Raw genomic sequence first — 18,284 nt, forward strand, 5'->3', positions numbered from 1 at the left:
AGATGAACTTGAATTTGTCATCTTACACGTGAGATAACCTGCACTACCAAGCAAAATAACATTGACAAAGAATAAAAATAAGCTATGTTGGACCTGGGCAGAGCGACACATGCCTTTAATCCCAGCACTCAGGAGTCAAAGGCAACAGCCATTAAGAGTACTGGCTGCTCTTCCAGAGGACCTGTATTTAATTCCCAGCACCCACATTCACAATTAATTGTAACTCCAAATCCAGGATTCAGACGCATTCTTAGAGTCCCTGTAGGAATTGCACACAGGTCACACACACACACACACACACACACACACACAGATATAGGTAAATACATGCTTACAAAGAATTTTTTTAAATCTTCAAAAACCCTCTTATGGTTGTGTTCAAATAACAGTGCTTGTACAGAATAGTTGGGTAAAATATCGTAATACATTTCATATAAATATCTAATTTTCCATTTATGTTAATGTGACTATTTTGTGTACTTATTACCAGTATGGCTTCCACGGAAAAGGTACCTTACCGATACCTTGCAAAGGCTCCGCCTACTACCAAACCCCGCCCTCAAAAGGTCCCACCTCCTAAAGCTTGAATCTTTGGGTAAGCTTTTCTCCTTCACCTATGGAGGCCTGTTCCTAGTGACTGACAGATGCCTAAGTAGTTGGTGAGAAGCGCCGGGCTCTTCCGTTTCAGGTTCTTTCGATGATGTCAAGCCCTCCCTGCCTGCCGAATCTTTTCCGGTCTTAGTCCGCCGTGGCCGAACTTAGCAAGCTGATTTGGACCTTTGATACCTTCTTTGTCATGGCAGCGCTCTTAATCTCCTTCCAGCCACAGCCTGACATGGCGGCGCCCTGAGCAGACACTTTCTATCCCATCTAACGCTTTACCTAGATGTTTCCTATTCCTGAGGCCACTCATGGCGATCTAGCCTCACCGGAAGTAATATACCGGAAGAAGGCGGTGCCTCTGCCGGAAGCCAGCGCAGCGCTGGGAAAGATGGCGGTGGTGGGCAACGCGGTACCTTGCGGAGCCCGGCCTGGCGGGGCCCGGGACAGCGGGTCTCCTCAGCCTGGGCGGCCGGGCCTCGCTGCCGGGCCAGCGCTCATAGCGAGCGGCGACGAACTGGTGGCCGCTGTATGGCCATACCGGCGGCTGGCGCTTCTGCGGCGCCTCACCGTGCTGCCGTTTGCCGGGTTGCTGTACCCAGCCTGGCTGGGCGCCGCCGCCAGCGGTTGCTGGGGATGGGGCAACAGCTGGACCCAGATACCCGAGGCCGCACTGCTGGCCCTCGCTACCATCTGCCTCGCTCACGCACTCACAATCCTGTCGGGGCATTGGTCTGTGCACGCGCACTGCGCGCTCACCTGCACCCCGGTAAGTGCGCGCGCCCGACCCCGACTGGGACCCAGGCACAATGGGGCCTAGCAGGGGTTCCGGGCTGCAGCGGGCTTGCGTGTCTCCAGTCTGGTCTGCAGCCTTCCAGCTGCCTCCAGCAGCGCCCCCTGCCCTATGGCTCTGACCCCGCTGTGACTCGCCAGGCTATTGTGGCATGGTCTTTTTGCCTCACGAGAAACAGGAACAGACTTAGAGCAAGACCCATATGTTACTGTTTGTGTGACTTGTCATCTTAGCTCCCATATGGTGTATTGCTCTTGGAACGGTCCTGTCTTGGTTTTCTTTTTCTTTTTTTCTACAAGACAGGATCTTACTATACAGCCTTGGGGCGTCTAGGACTCACAGAGAACCGCCTATCTGTCTCCAGGTTAAAAGCCTTTCTGGCTTCTGTGTGTGTGTGTGTGTGTGTGTGTGTGTGTGTGTGTGTGTGTGTGTGTGTGTGTGTGTGTGTGTGTGTGTGTGAAGTGTTAGGCTAGACCTGTGGGGTAATTTCCCAAATGTATGAAGCCAAATCCTACCGCTCAATGTTCAGCCTCTGTCCCCCGTGCTAGACCCAAGAATGAATAGTTCACCCTGGTGCTGAAGATGGCCAGGAGCTACTTGTGACTTACTAGCTTAGAGTCTCAAGTTATCTGTAAGATAAATGTGGTTAAGATGAGGGCTTGTCAGGATATGCAGCAAGGCGGTGTAGTATTCTAAGTTCAGAATTCTAAATACAGTGTCTCTACAGGAGGCACCGACTATTAGGTGTTCTAGGTTGGCAGGTAACACCCAGTGACCACACTACAGATCACACCAAATTTGAAGCCTGGGGCACTGATATCTGCTTTGGGTTGGTCTTCAGAAAAGGGAGGCAGTGTCAATGACTGCAGGAAAAACATGAATGCCTTCATATACACCCTCTTTGGCTCTGTGTGTGTGTGTGTGTGTGTGTATGTATGTCCAAGAGAAGACACCCTGTTTCATTAATATTTATCCAGCAGAGGGGCCCAAATTTCTGAGCTTGGCACCCAGGTTGTGTGGGTGTGCAGTGCAGGAGGGCATTGGATCCCTTGCATCTGTAGCTGGGAACTTCCTCTCCTCTTCTAGGAAGGAGGAGTGGGAGGAGCTAAGCAGCCTTGAGTGAGGAGACCGATCAGGCTTTGCTTCCCTCTAGGGTTTCAGTTTCACCTTACTGTAAAGTGAAAGCTGAAACACTTCCCTCCAGGGTCACTGAGGAAAACTAAGGGAACTTGTAAAGTGCAGGGCCAGCACCCTCCATGGCATCTTTACTTGTCTTCCCCTGTGTTAGTTTATCCTTGTGTGTTAGTTTTCAGGGTCACCACTGTGTGTCCTACCTCCACCTCCAGTCATTGCAAGGCCAAGCAAAAACAGCATGGCTGGAACGTTTATGTCACGAAAGTAGCCTGGATAAAACCGTTTGGGAAGAAGGTGGACTCATTTGTTACTGCAGAAGGCAGATTACCAATCAGAGGAGTCCCAGGGAACTTTAGATGGAGCCACCTGGGGAGGACTCCCAAGTAGGTGACATTTAGGCAAAAGCCTGAATGGATCAGGGGAGCTAGCTGTCTCAGTGTATGTGCTTTGTGCAAAAGAAAATGTTGTAGAGGAAGGAGGCATCACACACACACACACACACACACCCCAATATCACAACACAGTGTAGTCAGAGCATAATTACTTCTGAGGAACCTCACAACTAAGTTACCAAGAAAAAAAAAATATGCTTATGGTTTTGCATCACATCCTTAGCTGTCTTTGGCGTCACGTGTCCACGGGCTGTAGGTGGGTCATGGTCAGACACCAAGACTGAACTCAGACACAGGCAAGCTGGGTGTCCAGTGTACTGGGGAGCAGTGAACAAGCCAGAGAGAGCCGTTGTGGCACAGGTGGGTGGGCGGTGGCAAGATGTGAGTCCTGTGAATGGAGAGCCAACTAGATGCTCCATGTTACTTGAGCTCAGGTCCAGAAGCCTGGGTGGTGAGTTTGCCCGGTGACTTCAACCTTATAATACAAAATAGTGATCAAGTAGGGCATGGCCAAGCCAGCACTAGAGCCTAGGGACATGCCTACCCTCCTCTGACCCTATGAAGGACATGTACTTTTGGATTAAGAAGGACTCGGTAACAATCTTTGGTTTTTTGGCAGGAGCATGATCCCAACAAAGTAACCTTCGTGAAGGTGGTGCCAACCCCCAACAATGGCTCCACTGAACTGGTGGCCCTGCACCGTGACAAGGTAGGAAGGGATCTATATCCTGCAGGGAAGCTGGGACAGGTATTCCTGTGGTAGTCCTGAACACCAGTATTCCCCAGGTCAGGGGCTTTCTGCCACAAACACACTTCCTTCCACTCCAGGGAGAAGATGGGCTGGAGGTGCTGTCATTTGAGTTCCAGAAGATCAAATATTCCTATGATGCCCTGGAGAAAAAGCAGTTCCTCCCGGTGGCCTTCCCAGTGGGGAACGCCTTCTCTTACTATCAAAGCAACAGAGGCTTCCAGGAAGACTCCGACATCCGAGCCGCAGAGAAGAAGTTTGGGAGCAACAAGTGAGTCCCTGACTTCCCTGTGGCCCACTGCTGCCCACTGTGCTCCTGGTCACGGGGCCCAGCAGTAGGGCTGAAAGCTCGCCTTTAACCCAGAATTCTAAGTGACCATGGCCCCATTTGACAAACCTGCTCTGCTCTGGTTTCCTCCAAACTTGTTTGCCAACAGGGCCCTCAGCGGCCAGGAACTAGAGCCCTCTGCTTTGTGATGTGCCTTGGTTGGGAGGGTTGCCCTATGTTTAGTGACATTCTTCTGCTTCCTGGCTTTCGTAATTCTCTTGACTGGGGGGAAAGGGGTTAAGCATGTGTATGTATGTATGTGTGGCGGCTGAGGTCAACTTCAGGTGTGTCATACCCAGGAGCCATCCACCTTGTTTCCTAAGACAGGGTCTGAACTGGAGCTCACTAAACAGTCTTACTGGGTAGCCGCACCAGCAGTGCTCTAGTCCCTACCTTCCAAGTGCTGGGATGTTAGGTCCACGCCACTATGCCTGGCTTTTTACATGGATTCTGGTACTTGAACATAGATCTGCATGCTTTTAAGGCAAACATTTTACCAAATAAGTCATCTCTTTGACTCCTGGGGGACCACAATCATGGAATTAGATTTTATTTTTCTCCCTCCCTTCCCCTTACCTTGAGACAGGGTTTCTCTATGTATCCCTTGCTGTTCAGGAACTAACTCGTAGACCAGGCTGGTCTTGAACTCACAGAGATCCACATACCTCTGCCTCTGCCTCTGCCTCCTAACTGTTGGGATTAAAAGCATGTCTATCACCACCCAGCATAGGATTAGATTTTAATTTGGAATTTCTGTTCAGCTGACACACTGGAGTATGGCTCAGTGGCTGAGTGCTTGCCTAATGGACTAGAATGATTCTACCTCAACACTGCGAGAGGAAACAAACCAAAACATGATGGTGCCTCTTTGATATTGCATAGGACAACAGATGCTCCTCACAGACTTTCTTTGTTAACCTTTTACTAAGACAAAGGTGCCGATATGTGGCTGCAGGAAGGAGGACAGCCCAAAGCTGGGCGCCAAACACCATTGTTTGGCATCATGGCCCTCATGGTGTTCCCCCTTGATAGAGCTTAATCGGGAACTTGTGGAGATCTTAGCAGGTTGTTGTCTCTCTGGGACTCTACATGGAACCTGGTGCCTGGCACATGCCAGACAGGAGCCCTGCCTCTGAGTCACATCACTGGCTGCCCCTGGGGTTCATTCATGACTCAGTTGCTTCTCAGTAACTAAATGTAACCACATCCAGTACTGAGTTCGTCTCTGCAACCCTGATAATGACCACAGAAATGGCCGGGGACAGATTTTATGCTGTCACTGTGGGCTTTTTTTTGTTATTTTTCAAGTATAGGATACTCTGTGGTTTCTTCTCAGATCCCACCATTTTTGGGGAAGCCTGTGAATGTCCTTGAATTTTGAGAGTAGAGCAGAGGAAGCCTGACTCAGACTAAGCTGCTGCAGGAGACACCCTAGGGACAGGCTACTTGAACCCTAGGGCTTATTCAGAATAGATATAGCAAATTCCCAAGGCCAGCAAGATGCTCAGTGGGTGCAGGCCCCTGTTATCAAGTCTGACAGCCTGAGTTTGATCCCAGGACCCACACGGTGTAAGGAGAGAGCCAGCTTCTGCTGGTTTTTCTCTGACTGCCACACATACACTGTGTCACCCTCCTCTTACATGCAGAAAAAATATATTTTTTAATGAGGCCTATGCATTGCAGTGTACATCTTTAATCCCAGTACTTGAATCTCTGAATTCCAGGCCAACTAAAGATACATAGTACGAACCTGTTTCTGGAAAGAAGAGGGAAAATATTCCCAATTCTGGGGGTGAGGGTTAGAGTTCTCCTAACAATGACAAGGTCCTGAGTTCCATCCCTACCACCACATGGCCATGGTAGCACTTGAAGAGGGAGGCAGAGATATCAAGAGTTCAGAGCTCCCCCTCAGCCCTGTAAGGAGTTTGAGGATAGCCTGAGCTACTTGAGAAAGAACATCCAAATCCAGTGGGGAATGGGCTCTGTCACTAGAGTCCCTTCTCCCAGACACCCCATCCGGCTCTTCTCATCTTGCCCCCGGGGTGGGTGGGATTGTAAAGAGCCTGTCACAGGGTTCAGCAGGGTGTCTGCGCCTGGCCAGTGACCTAGAGAGGAGGACAAAGTCGAGTGCAGCCCCCACTGTAGGTGTGCTGTATCTTCACTGTGAGTGTCCTGTTGGAGGTGACAGGGCAGGGCCCACACTTTCAGCCTCATCCAGGAATTTGGTTATGGTTTTTGCAGGGCCGAGATGGCGGTGCCTGACTTCTCTGAGCTTTTCAAGGAGAGAGCCACAGCCCCTTTCTTCGTGTTTCAGGTAACTAACACAGTGGCTCTGTTCAGCACCAGCTCCTCTAGGACTGTCACAGCCACAGTGAGCCTGGCTGCCACTTCCAACCATGGCCAGACCATGTCCTGTCCATGGAGACATGTCCTCGGGGATCATGGGTACTTGTCAGGGTTCCTGGTCATGGGACAGGGAGACAAGCCCTGACAGGCTGCTGGCTCACAGGTGTTCTGCGTCGGGCTCTGGTGCCTGGACGAGTACTGGTACTACAGTGTCTTCACTCTGTCCATGCTGGTGGCTTTCGAGGCTTCCCTAGTGCAGCAGCAGATGAGGAACATGTCAGAGATCCGAAAGATGGGCAACAAACCCCACATGATTCAGGTGCGACTGAGGGGACAGCTGGGTGGGAGCCCTGCCCACCCCTGAGTGGACACCATGCATTTGCTATGCTGACAGACTTCCCCTGCTCATATTCCCAGGTCTACCGCAGCCGAAAGTGGAGGCCCATCGCCAGCGATGACATTGTTCCTGGGGACATCGTGTCCATCGGTGAGGCAGGATTCCCCCCAAACCCTACCACCCCCAGGCAGAAGTCCTTACCTTAGCCAGTGGCTGACTCGCCTGCCTGCACCTCGCAGGCCGCTCCCCCCAGGAGAACCTGGTGCCATGTGATGTACTGCTGCTGCGGGGCCGCTGCATTGTGGATGAAGCCATGCTCACTGGGGAATCCGTGCCACAAATGAAGGTGATGGCTGGGATCCATAGTTCACTCCCCAGTTCATGAAGAATGACATAGAACAGGAGAGGCCAGTGACCAGGCAGTCCCTGCCACACATGAGTGGCAGAGGCAGGTGGGCTGGAGTCATTGCTGTAGGTGTCAGGAGCCAGATGAAAAGAGACCAGGATATTCTATCAGGATGGGCATGGAGATTCTCTGTCTGTATCATTGAGGAGGCCTAATCCAGATCACAAGGCATTGAGCCCACAAGTCCTGTGGGGAGGAGGTACCTGCTGGCCTAGGTAGGGCCACTCATGGGAGTCCGAAGTCTTTGGGGGAAGCTAAAGTGAGGCTCTTGTCCCATCTGATGTTTCCTTTCTCAGGAGCCCATTGAAGACTTGAGCCCAGACCGTGTTCTAGACCTGCAGGCCGACGCTCGGCTTCATGTCATCTTTGGGGGCACCAAGGTGGTACAGCACATCCCCCCACAGAAGGCCACTTCGGGCCTGAAGCGTAGGTGCCTCAAGGGTGTCTTGGGTATCCTGTACCTGCTGTAGTATGAAGGAGGGGGGCAGGGGTGCTAACAGCAAATGCTTCTCCGTTTGTTTCCTCAGCGGTTGACAACGGATGTGTGGCCTTTGTCCTAAGGACTGGATTCAACACATCCCAGGTATGGTGTTTGATTCCATGTCTGAGGGCCCAGAGTGTATGAGGGTTCCTCCCAGAATTCTTACCCTAAGGCTAATGCAGGCCTGCTTTCCCTGGGCTGAGATAGCAGTGGATATGCCCAAGGTAGTCTGACTGTTACCATTCCCAGGAGATGGGTGTTAAGTGAGGTGCTCTGCCTGAAGGGGGAGTGGAAGCCTGGCTTCTTCCTTTGCACTTCCCTGCCCTCCTCTGTGGCTCTTGGTGGAAGCCTAATTCCTTGTCTACCTACTTCATGGACTGAAGCAGGTATTGCTGTTTCCTAGAAAGGAAAGCCAGCCTCTGTGCTTTTAGGGAGCAAAGGCCACTATTTTCCACAGGCCTCTCAGGGAAGACTGTGTCCTGCCTATCCTTGCAGGGCAAGCTACTACGTACAATTCTCTTTGGGGTAAAGAGGGTCACTGCAAACAACCTGGAGACCTTTATCTTCATCCTCTTCCTCCTGGTGTTCGCCATTGCTGCAGCCGCGTATGTGTGGATTGAAGGTAAGCACCCTGAAAGCTCCTCTTCTGCAGCCTCAGGCCTGCCCCAGGCTGCCAGGCCCTGTTTCCACAGGGACCAAGGACCCCAGCCGGAACCGTTACAAGCTTTTTCTGGAGTGCACCCTCATCCTCACCTCGGTCGTACCCCCTGAACTGCCCATTGAGCTGTCCCTGGCTGTGAACACCTCCCTCATCGCCCTGGCCAAGCTCTGTGAGTGCTGAGTGATTGGTGGGGCATTGCATAGAACAGACAGGAGCCTGGAGGGAGCCCCTGACCCCAGGTCACCCTCCACCCCCAGACATGTACTGCACAGAGCCTTTCCGGATCCCCTTCGCTGGCAAGGTCGAAGTATGTTGCTTTGACAAGACGGGTACCTTGACCAGTGACAGCCTGGTGGTGCGAGGCGTGGCAGGGCTGAGGTGAGCATAAAGGAACGGTGTCTAAACCCCCCCAGCAAACAGACCCAAGCTTGCTGTGAGCCTTCACTGAAGCCCTGCCTCTGAGGTTCAGTTACAGTGGGTCCTGTGTGGTGATCAGTATGAGTGACATCAGAGGTAGGTTGGGAAATGGGTTCAGTCCCAGAACAGCCAGCCAGAGGCCTGTTACCTTATCTGTTGGGACCTCAGGAGCCATCATTGAGGCCAGTAGTCTTACAAGGACCACTCCTCTCACCAAGATATCCTTAGTGAATAGCACACTGGGTGCTAGCAGTTTGTCCTGCTCTGGATGTATTCACTGAAGGCTCCCAGGTGCCCTGAGAGAGGTGCAGTTCTGCACCATCTCTATCCACCTTGTGACCAACTGTCCTTGTCTCTGCAGAGATGGGAAAGAGGTGACCCCAGTGTCCAGCATTCCCATAGAAACACACCGGGCCCTGGCTTCCTGCCACTCCCTCATGCAGCTGGATGATGGCACCCTAGTGGGTGACCCTCTGGAAAAGGCCATGCTGACAGCTGTAGACTGGACACTGACCAAAGGTGAGGGACTAGCATCCAAGGTCTGGCACGGATGGCCTCTTGTCCTGGGCGGGCAGGCCCATGATGGTGACGTTCCTCCAGGCTAGTGCCCAGGCTAGCTTCACATTGGTATCTTCTTGGGTCTGTTGGTGTCCAGCCTTCCCTGCCTGTGACCAGCAGGATTCTGGGGATGCTGGGGTGGGAAAGCTGGGGTGGGGGGTGGGGGTGCTTGGCTCCCTCTCTGGAGCAAAGCCCCTCAGGACTCGTACTTATTTGTTTCCAGATGAGAAAGTATTCCCCCGAAGTATTAAAACTCAGGGGCTGAAAATTCACCAGCGCTTTCATTTTGCCAGTGCCCTAAAGCGAATGTCTGTGCTCGCCTCCTACGAGAAGCTCGGCTCCACTGACCTCTGCTACATCGCGGCTGTGAAGGGGGCCCCCGAAACCCTGCACTCTATGGTGAGCCAGCCCCAACCCCAGGGTTAAAGGGCAGGCAGGGGTCAAGCAGTGACATCCCCCTCTCTTCCCTGCAGTTTTCCCAGTGCCCACCTGACTACCACCACATCCACACTGATATCTCTCGGGAAGGAGCCCGTGTCCTGGCTCTGGGATACAAGGAGCTAGGGCATCTCACGCATCAGCAGGTAACAACGGCCTGCCACACTCAACTTTCACAGCACCTTCTTCCTCTGCTCTGGGGTGTCCTGGGCATCTCCTCAAGGGAAGGCCTGAGGCGTTGCAGATCCCACCATTCTTCTGGTGGTCAGAGGCCTTGGAGGATCCATACCTGTCCACTGCTAACTTCCATCTATCCCCACTGCCCTTTCACCTGCTTCAGTCTGGTCCAGTCTGCTCACCCCTACAGCCAAATATCCCTCTAGAATAGAATTGAGGCCATTGGAGCCAGGACTCAGCCTCTTCCTCCTGCGTTGTGCTTCCCTTGCTGCTGTTCTAGAGAACCCTGTTTGTCCCAAGCCTGTCCGTGCCCCTGAACCTGTCCTCCCTGAGCCCCATCTTCACTCTACCTCTGTGATCTCCGTCACCTCCTTTCCTTGGTTCTTTTTGGTTACCCCCACGGTGGTGGTCTTGCACAGCCCCTGTCCACAGTCCCGATGTGCAGTAGGTACACTTGGACCATCATCAGAAGCTGCGCCCACTGCACACCTGCTTTGCCTCTCCCCTCCCAACTCTAGAGGACACCTCTCCTCTCCTCTCCTCTCCCAGCACCAGCACACACACACAGAGGCTCTAGTTGCTGACGCACCTTACCCTGCTCTCCTCACTGTGCTCCACTCTGGGAGATGTGAAGAGGCTGGCTGGAAGGACAGATGGTAAAGGTACCCCACATCTGTCAACAGGCCCGGGAGGTCAAGCGGGAGGCACTGGAATGCAGCCTCAAGTTTGTGGGCTTCATCGTGGTCTCCTGTCCGCTCAAAGCTGACTCAAAGGCTGTGATCCGAGAGATCCAGAATGCATCCCACCGGGTATGAGCAAACCGAGAGGTAGGGGCAGGGAGGTGCCACAGAGGGAGGACCGTGCCACCCTCTGGGTTTCAGTAGTGAGGAAGCCACAGCTTTAAACTGGGAGTGGGTATAGCTGGCACTCTCAGAGTTAGGTAGAGAATGCTCTTTAGTATGGGACCCCTACAACACACATCACCTGTCAGCTCCTCAGACTCTGTGAGGAGGAGGTAGAAGCTTGAGGCCATACCTGTCCTCGCGAGCAGTCCCAGAGAGAGGCAGACACACAGCTGGTCCCCACTGAATCCCCATAGGTCACAACCTCCCTCCCTTTTCTATCACTAGAATGTTCTTCATACAAACAGGTACCAGACTCGGCACTGACAGTCAACAGCTAATTTTTAACTCGTTTTAAGTAAAAGCAAGTTAAGAGACTTTGCCACTCAGTCATGAGGTCTAGAGTTTAGATCCCAGCACCTAAAAAATACCTATAACCTCAGACATGAGGGACCTGATGTCTTTTCTGCCTTCATATTCAAAGGTGTACGTATCAAAAAGTAAACTATTTTAAGAAGCAGTGCCTTGGGACTGAACTGTGGCTCAGCATGTGCTTGGTGTGTAAGCAGCCCTAGGTGCCAGCCCAGCCCCATGGCTAGCGCAGCCCTGCCATTTGTATAGCACTCCCTGGGTTGGTAGGCTGTCGGTTCCCATAGAAGTGGCCTTTTCCCTCATACTTTATTAGGAGGAGCTGTGAGGCCAAGGTAAGAGTTCTTCCCAACAGATGTTCTCTGCTAAGCCCTGTGCCTTGTGCCCTAGGTTGTCATGATCACAGGAGACAACCCACTCACTGCATGCCATGTAGCTCAGGAACTGCATTTCATTGACAAGGCCCATACGCTCATCTTGCATCCTCCCTCAGAGAAAGGTAAGGCCAAGTAGCTGGGGCTCTAGTCCCAAACCGGTGTGTGATGTCAGCCTACTTTAAGAAGGCCTCAGAAAATGGGCAGTGTGGTGTGTGGTGCTATAAGGGCAGTCCTGGTTCCTGAGTCTGCTATGTTTGTTTATAACAGGCCTCATGCCTCCTTGCCTAACTTGTGCTGGTCAGGTCACTTCTGTGCCATTGTCCAGGGACTGCCAGGTTCCCAACACCTGATGAGGGCACCAGTTGCCTAATGCTGAGGGTGAAAGATCCTGGGTAAAAGGCATGGCATGTTAGCATATCTGTCTGCCCAACCCTACACCATGGGCAGCTTCCATGCACACTGCAGAAGAAGAGCTAAACTATTAACCTTGCTGTTGGCATCTTGCTTTAAGTAAGGAGGCTGGGGACTCAAAAGGAAGTCTACTTAGCTAGATGTGAGGATGCCCTCTTATTAGCCCAGCAGGAAGATTGCTATTAGTTCCAGACCAGCCTGGGCTATACAGTGGCTTCCAGGGCAGTTTTTGCATACATATCTTCTAAGACCAGCCTTAGAACCCTTCCTGCATAGGTAAATGAACCCACTTCTCCCTCAGGTCTTTTGATGTCTCTTAGAGCAGGACCTATGTGAGGAGCAGTGGGTACCCCAATACAGGGTAGCAGAATGCACACAGGGTGGTAGGTACATGCAGCTAAAAAGACTTCTAGAACCACCACTGCCTCTCAGAGAACTTGGTTACCACTCTGAATTGTTGGCCTCAGGTCTCCCTCCATTGTAGCCTCATGTACCATCTTCTTGGGCCTGCGGATTGTGAGTAGGTGACCCTGAAGTGAGGGTTGGAACTGTTGTTTTATGGGCAGGTCCAGCAGGTTGATTAAACAAACCTCCCTCCCATCTGAGTCAGTAGTCTAGGGTGGGAAGTCAGTGCAGGGTACATCAATGAGCTGCCTCCCAGCCTGGTCCTGGATCTGAGCTTCATACATAAAAGTGGGTCCCATGAGGCCTAACATGGGAGGAGTCTGGTTCCAAGAGTGCTGGAGTTCAGTCTGGTAGTGGAGAGATCTGTTAGATGAGGGACCAGTGTCAGGAGAAGGTTGGCTTGACGTCTGAGACCAGCCCTTCCGTGTTTGCATGCAGCTAGTAGAGCCAGGCTCAAGTTCCTCACCTGTATCTGAGGATCTTGTGTGTGTTCCCTGTGAAATGCCCAAAGCAGGGCCAGACTCTGCGTGAGGCTATGGTGTTGACCCAGGAGTCACAACCCTAACCATAGATGTGACCCACAGGCCAGCCGTGTGAGTGGCGCTCCATTGATAACAGCATCGTACTGCCTCTGACCCTGGGCTCCCCCAAGGCCCTGGCCCTGGAGCACGCGCTGTGCCTCACAGGTGATGGCTTGGCTCATCTGCAGGCTGTGGATCCCCAGCAGCTGCTCCACCTCATCCCTCATGTGCAAGTGTTTGCCCGTGTGGCCCCCAAGCAGAAGGTATGTGCAAGACCCTGGGCTTGGGCACTGGGGGCCTTGGGGATGGCTGCAGCCCCATCTATGTTATGTCTGCCATACAGGAATTCGTCATCACCAGCCTGAAGGAACTGGGTTATGTGACCCTTATGTGTGGAGATGGCACCAATGATGTGGGCGCACTAAAGCACGCTGATGTGGGTGAGCTCCAATAGCTGGGAGCTTTGTCTCCTTCATCACTAACGTAGGGACATCTCACCTGGCCCTGTTGCTCAGAGACTGGCGCATTTGATAGGAGCTGGTGGTGTGGCTTTGTGTGGTCCTTCCTATAACCCTCCAATGAGAGACCAGGGATATGGTTTAGCAGTAGATGTCTTCCTTATATGTACAAAGTCCTGGATTTCATCTCAACCACTGAAAAAACAGTGATTTTAATTAATGACGTCCCTGGGCAGTGGTTCTCATTCAGGCAGAGGTGTGTGGTTCCAGAGCTCAAGAGAATCAGGGATTCAAGTTCATTCTTGCCTGTGCAGTAAGTTCAAGGCTAGCCTAGTTACACAGAACCCCCCTGTCTTTGGAAAAGAAATCTTGAGGGGCTACAGGATCAGAGAAAGGTATAGGCATAAGGAGCAGAGGATAGGAGCACAGAGGCAATTGGGACATTTTTATGTGACTCCCACAACCAGGTATGGTCCACAGGTCACTGTCAGGAAGAGTGTTGATAGTCCTGGACTCCAAAAGCTAAGCTTTGGTCTTTCTGCTTCTTCCATTACCTGCAGTCTGCTGGGCTCTCACCCTCATAGACTCTTCTCTGTTAGCTTCGTGTAGGCCAGCAGTTTCCAGTTGCTCATTCTAGGGTCTGATGAGATTCCCCTCGCGCCCCCCACCCCACGCACTGTGATTAAAGGTGTGTGCTGCCACTGACTCTCTAAGGTTCTGATGAGATTTCTGTGCTTGTTTGAGCCTGGGTCTCTGTGCCGTGTGGCTGGAACTCAAGATCCTCTTGCCTCAGACTCCAGAGGGTTGGGATGACAGGTGTCATCATGGTTTTTTTTTTTTTTAAAGATTTTTTTTTTATTTTATTTTACGTATGTGAGTACACTGTAGAGTGAGTACACTGTAGTTGTCTTCAGACACACCAGAAGAAGGTTTCGGATCCCATTACAGATGGTTGTGAGCCACCATGTGGTTGCTGGGAATTGAACTCAGGACCTCTGGAAGAGCAGTCAGTGCTCTTAACCACTGAGCCATCTCTCCAGCCCCGTCATCATGGTTTTGACACATCTGGACTGGCGTTTTCTTCTTGTGGCTTTTACTTGTTTTTTTTTCTTTTTTTTTTTTTTTTTTTTTCTTTTTTTTTTGATCCTTTTTTTTTTCGGAGCTGGGGACCGAACCCAGGGCCTTGCCCTTCCTAGGCAAGCGCTCTACCACTGAGCTAAATCCCCAACCCCGTTTTTTCTTTTTTGCATTTGAAACAAGTGGTTTTTTTTTTATGCAATTGGTTTTTTTTCTTTTTTTCCCCTGTCCTTTTTTTTTTTTTTTTTTTTTTTTTTTAAATTTATTTATTTATTATATATAAGTACACTGTAGCTGTCTTCAGACACACCAGAAGTCTCTTTACAGATTTTAGCCACCATGTGGTTGCTGGGAATTGAACTCATGACCTCTGGAAGTTCTCTTTTAAAACGCTGAAACCAGCCCTATTGCCTTTTTTCTAATGGTTCTGGCAGGGCAGTGGCAGTAAATGCCTTCAAATACCAGTTCTTGGGAGGCAGAGGCAGGTAGACCTCTGAGTTAGAGGCCAGCCTGGCCTACAGAATAAGTTGCAGAACAGCCAGGGCTACACAGAAAAACCCTGTCTCAAGGATAAAGGGGGATTTTTTTGTTGTTTTTTGTTGTTTTTTTTTCCGGAGCTGGGGACCGAACCCAGGGCCTTATGGTTGCTAGGCAAGCACTCTACCACTGAGCTAAATCCCCAACCCCTTTTTTTTTTTAAGATTTATTTATTTATTTTCTATATGAGTACACTGTAGCTGTCTTCAGACACACCAGAAGAGGCCATCGGATCCCATTACAGATGGTTGTGAGCCACCATGTGGTTGCTGGGATTTGAACTCAGGACCTCTGGAAGAGCAGTCGGTGCTCTTAACCACTGAGCCATCTCTCCAGCCTGAGGATAAAGTTTTGAGTCTGGGGTTGACCTTTGGGACTTGAGCATGGATAGGCAGACAGTGCCACACTATCCAGTGTGTTAAAACTTGTTTATTAGTATTGTTTGATGTAGGTACAGTGCTGGTAAAGGCTTGTGCCTGCCACCACATAGCTGTAAAGGTCAGAGGGTAGCTTTATGGAATTGGTTCTTTTTACATGAATGCCAGGCATGTGTGGTAAATGCTTCAATCTGTCAAGCCATTCACCAGCAAAACAAGATGACCAGTCTCTGAGGACCCCATAGGGTAGTTAGGCAAAATGTGTACCTTGGAGCTGGTCGGAGGTGGCAGGCGGGCAGCCTGGGGTCTAGGTCTGCAACTGAACACTGGTACTGACCCTGGCCCTTCCATCACTCCTTCCAATGCGTTCTCAGGTGTCGCGCTTCTGGCCAATGCCCCTGAGAGGGTTGTAGAACGGCGACGACGGCCAAGGGACAGCCCTGTCCTGAGTAACAGTGGCCCCAGAGTCTCCAGGTCAACCAAACAGAAGTCGGCACTCCTCTCTCCTGAGGAGCCACCAGCCTCCCACAGGGTGAGTGTTCAGGTCGGAAATACCCAAAACCCTTGCTAGCCAGGACTGACCCCTGCTTCCCACCCCCCAGGACCGCCTGAGCCAAGTGCTACGGGACCTGGAAGATGAGAGCACCCCCATTGTGAAGCTGGGGGATGCCAGCATTGCAGCACCCTTCACCTCCAAGCTTTCCTCCATCCAGTGCAGTGAGTCCCAAGCTCCTAGCCCTGCCCCTGCCTGGAGCCATGCTCACCCCAGAACCCTACCTGTTGTGCCCAGAACCAACACCCATACCTACCCTGCCCACTCATTCCCTACTTTCCCACAGTCTGCCACGTGATCAAGCAGGGCCGTTGCACGTTGGTGACAACGCTGCAGATGTTCAAGATCCTGGCCCTCAATGCCCTCATCTTGGCATACAGCCAAAGTGTCCTCTACCTGGAGGGTGTCAAGTTCAGCGACTTCCAGGCCACCCTGCAGGGGCTGCTGCTGGCCGGCTGCTTCCTCTTTATTTCCCGCTCCAAGGTGGGCCCCAGACGATTGGGCATTTCAAGAACTCTTGTGGATTAGAATTGTCATCCCCGAAGTTATAGATGGAACCCAGAGGCAGGACTGTCTCTGAGGTGGCACAGGACATCCAGACGGTCAGACCTGGCCAGTGATATAGCTTAGGGTATGCCACTGTCTCTGCAGGGGCAGGCAGGTCACAGCCCTGGGGCAAAGGAAGTGATGAATGAGAGCAAGCCTCAGGGACAGCCAGGGAGGCCTCCTGAGGAAAGGGCAGGCACTGCCACAACCAGGAGTCTGAACTGGTTGCTGAGATGGCAAAATAGAGGTCCCAGGGGCCAGAGGGTGTATGTGTCAACTTCCCATCAAGGTGAGGAAAGGCTCACAGAACAACTTGAACGAAAGATGTGTCTTGGCTTAGGCGTCCGGAGATTTCAGGTCATATTTAGAGCTACTGACCTCTAAAGAGGAAGGCTGGATTATCCACAAGGCTGCACGCACTCCCTTTATGCAGGCCCCACACAGATGTCTGGGCATGAGGTCACAGCCCTAGGTCCCTTTCCAAATCCCTACCATAGTACGTTCCGTGGGTCTTCTGAGGACATTTCAGATCCCACCCTAATCATAAGGTGGGAAGCAGCAGGCTGGAGAGACCAGGCACGTCTCCAGGCCCAAGGTTCTGGCTGCACTTTTGGGAGTTGGAAGTAATTTGTTTCCTGACGAGCCCTCCATTGCGCCCATGGAATACAGACTATTTTGGATATAGGCAGCCCCTGGGTCAGGATCAAACAAGATGCTGTGGCAGGAGTATCACCCCACTGTTGAGTGAGCAAGCTGGCTGACTGTCAGTCCTGCCCCACAGCCTCTCAAGACTCTTTCCCGAGAGCGGCCCCTGCCCAACATCTTCAACCTATACACCATCCTTACGGTGATGCTGCAGTTCTCTGTCCACTTCCTGAGCCTGGTCTACCTGTACCGGGAGGCCCAGGCACGCAGCCCTGAGAAGTAAGTGGGGTTCCAGGAAGAGAGGAGGCAGCAGGAAACTACGGTGGGTGCCTGAGCAGGAGAGGGGTACTGACACCCATGCTCCCCTGCAGGCAGGAACAGTTTGTAGACCTGTACAAGGAGTTTGAGCCGAGCCTGGTCAACAGCACTGTGTACATCATGGCCATGGCCATGCAGATGGCTACCTTTGCCATCAACTACAAGGTGAGGGAGGCCCTGCATGCCTGCCATTCCCACCTGACCTAACCCTGCTCAGCCCTCCCCAAGCAGCTGTGTCTTTTCACTCCAGGGCCCACCCTTCATGGAGAGCCTGCCTGAGAACAAGCCCTTGGTGTGGAGTCTGGCAGTGTCACTGATGGCCATCATGGGCTTGCTCCTGGGCTCCTCCCCTGACTTCAACAGCCAGTTTGGCCTTGTGGACATCCCTGTAGAGGTGAGTAGCTCTGAGCAGTGGCCCTGGCACAGCCTGGCCCCACTCAGCCACAGGCCCAGCTCAACCTGCTTCCTCCTTGACAGTTCAAGCTGGTCATCGGCCAGGTCCTGGCCCTGGACTTCTGCCTGGCACTCCTGGCTGACCGTGTCCTACAGTTCTTTTTGGGGACTCCGAAGCTGAGAGTGCCCTCCTGAGAAGATGGTGCTGGTATCCACTGCCTACCCTGGCTGCCACCAAGCAGGAAAACCGCCATTGCCCCAGGAGGGAACACTGCTCCCATCTCCACCGTGAGGCAGCCCTGCCTTGCTCTTGGAAGACTGAGTTGGGACCCTTGTGGGCATCCGCTGGCTGGGCTAGTAGAAGAGTCCTGGCTAGCCTTCGGTAATAAACCGGCGTCTGCAATTTTATAAGGCTGGCTTCCACTTATCTGTGCCACACGGGGCCCCTGGGAGTTGGAGGAGCCAGGTGGTCACTCAAGAAGGGCCTGGCATCCCACAGGCCCAGAGGGGAGAGACACCCTCTGTGGGCATTCAGCACTTTGTAGACCAAGCCTGGACCTAGGACCACAGGTTTTCTAGTGTCATGCACATCCGATATGTGTTGGGTTTTGTAACATGTCAGGCCCTGAGAGGCTAACA

At 52.2% G+C, this 18,284-nt stretch overlaps 1 protein-coding gene across 1 annotated transcript; it reads left to right on the plus strand.

Moving 5' to 3' along the window:
• Nucleotides 1–629: 629 nt before the first annotated feature.
• Atp13a1 (ATPase 13A1) lies at nt 630–18,056 on the plus strand. The gene is made up of 26 exons (XM_032918846.1): nt 630–1,369; nt 3,539–3,628; nt 3,748–3,938; nt 6,237–6,309; nt 6,505–6,660; nt 6,759–6,828; nt 6,918–7,024; nt 7,381–7,510; nt 7,612–7,667; nt 8,061–8,187; nt 8,258–8,395; nt 8,484–8,604; nt 9,005–9,162; nt 9,425–9,600; nt 9,675–9,785; nt 10,500–10,625; nt 11,418–11,526; nt 12,805–13,004; nt 13,085–13,181; nt 15,565–15,722; nt 15,793–15,907; nt 16,030–16,226; nt 17,071–17,213; nt 17,306–17,417; nt 17,503–17,646; nt 17,730–18,056. The coding sequence occupies exons 1-26, from the start codon at nt 887–889 to the stop codon at nt 17,838–17,840; spliced, it is 3,699 nt and encodes a 1,232-aa protein (XP_032774737.1). The 5' UTR covers nt 630–886; the 3' UTR covers nt 17,841–18,056.
• Nucleotides 18,057–18,284: the final 228 nt, after the last annotated feature.

Source organism: Rattus rattus, chromosome 13 (assembly GCF_011064425.1).
Source record: "Rattus rattus isolate New Zealand chromosome 13, Rrattus_CSIRO_v1, whole genome shotgun sequence".
Lineage (NCBI taxonomy): Eukaryota > Metazoa > Chordata > Mammalia > Rodentia > Muridae > Rattus > Rattus rattus.

Excerpts from the sequence above, each read along its gene's own strand:
- Atp13a1 (XM_032918846.1), top strand. The coding sequence starts at position 887 with ATGTTTCCTATTCCTGAGGCCACTCATGGCGATCTAGCCTCACCGGAA. Across the intron at positions 7,511-7,611 it reads GGCCACTTCGGGCCTGAAGC|CGGTTGACAACGGATGTGTG; the intron begins GTAGGTGCCTCA and ends TTGTTTCCTCAG. Across the intron at positions 13,182-15,564 it reads ACTAAAGCACGCTGATGTGG|GTGTCGCGCTTCTGGCCAAT; the intron begins GTGAGCTCCAAT and ends ATGCGTTCTCAG.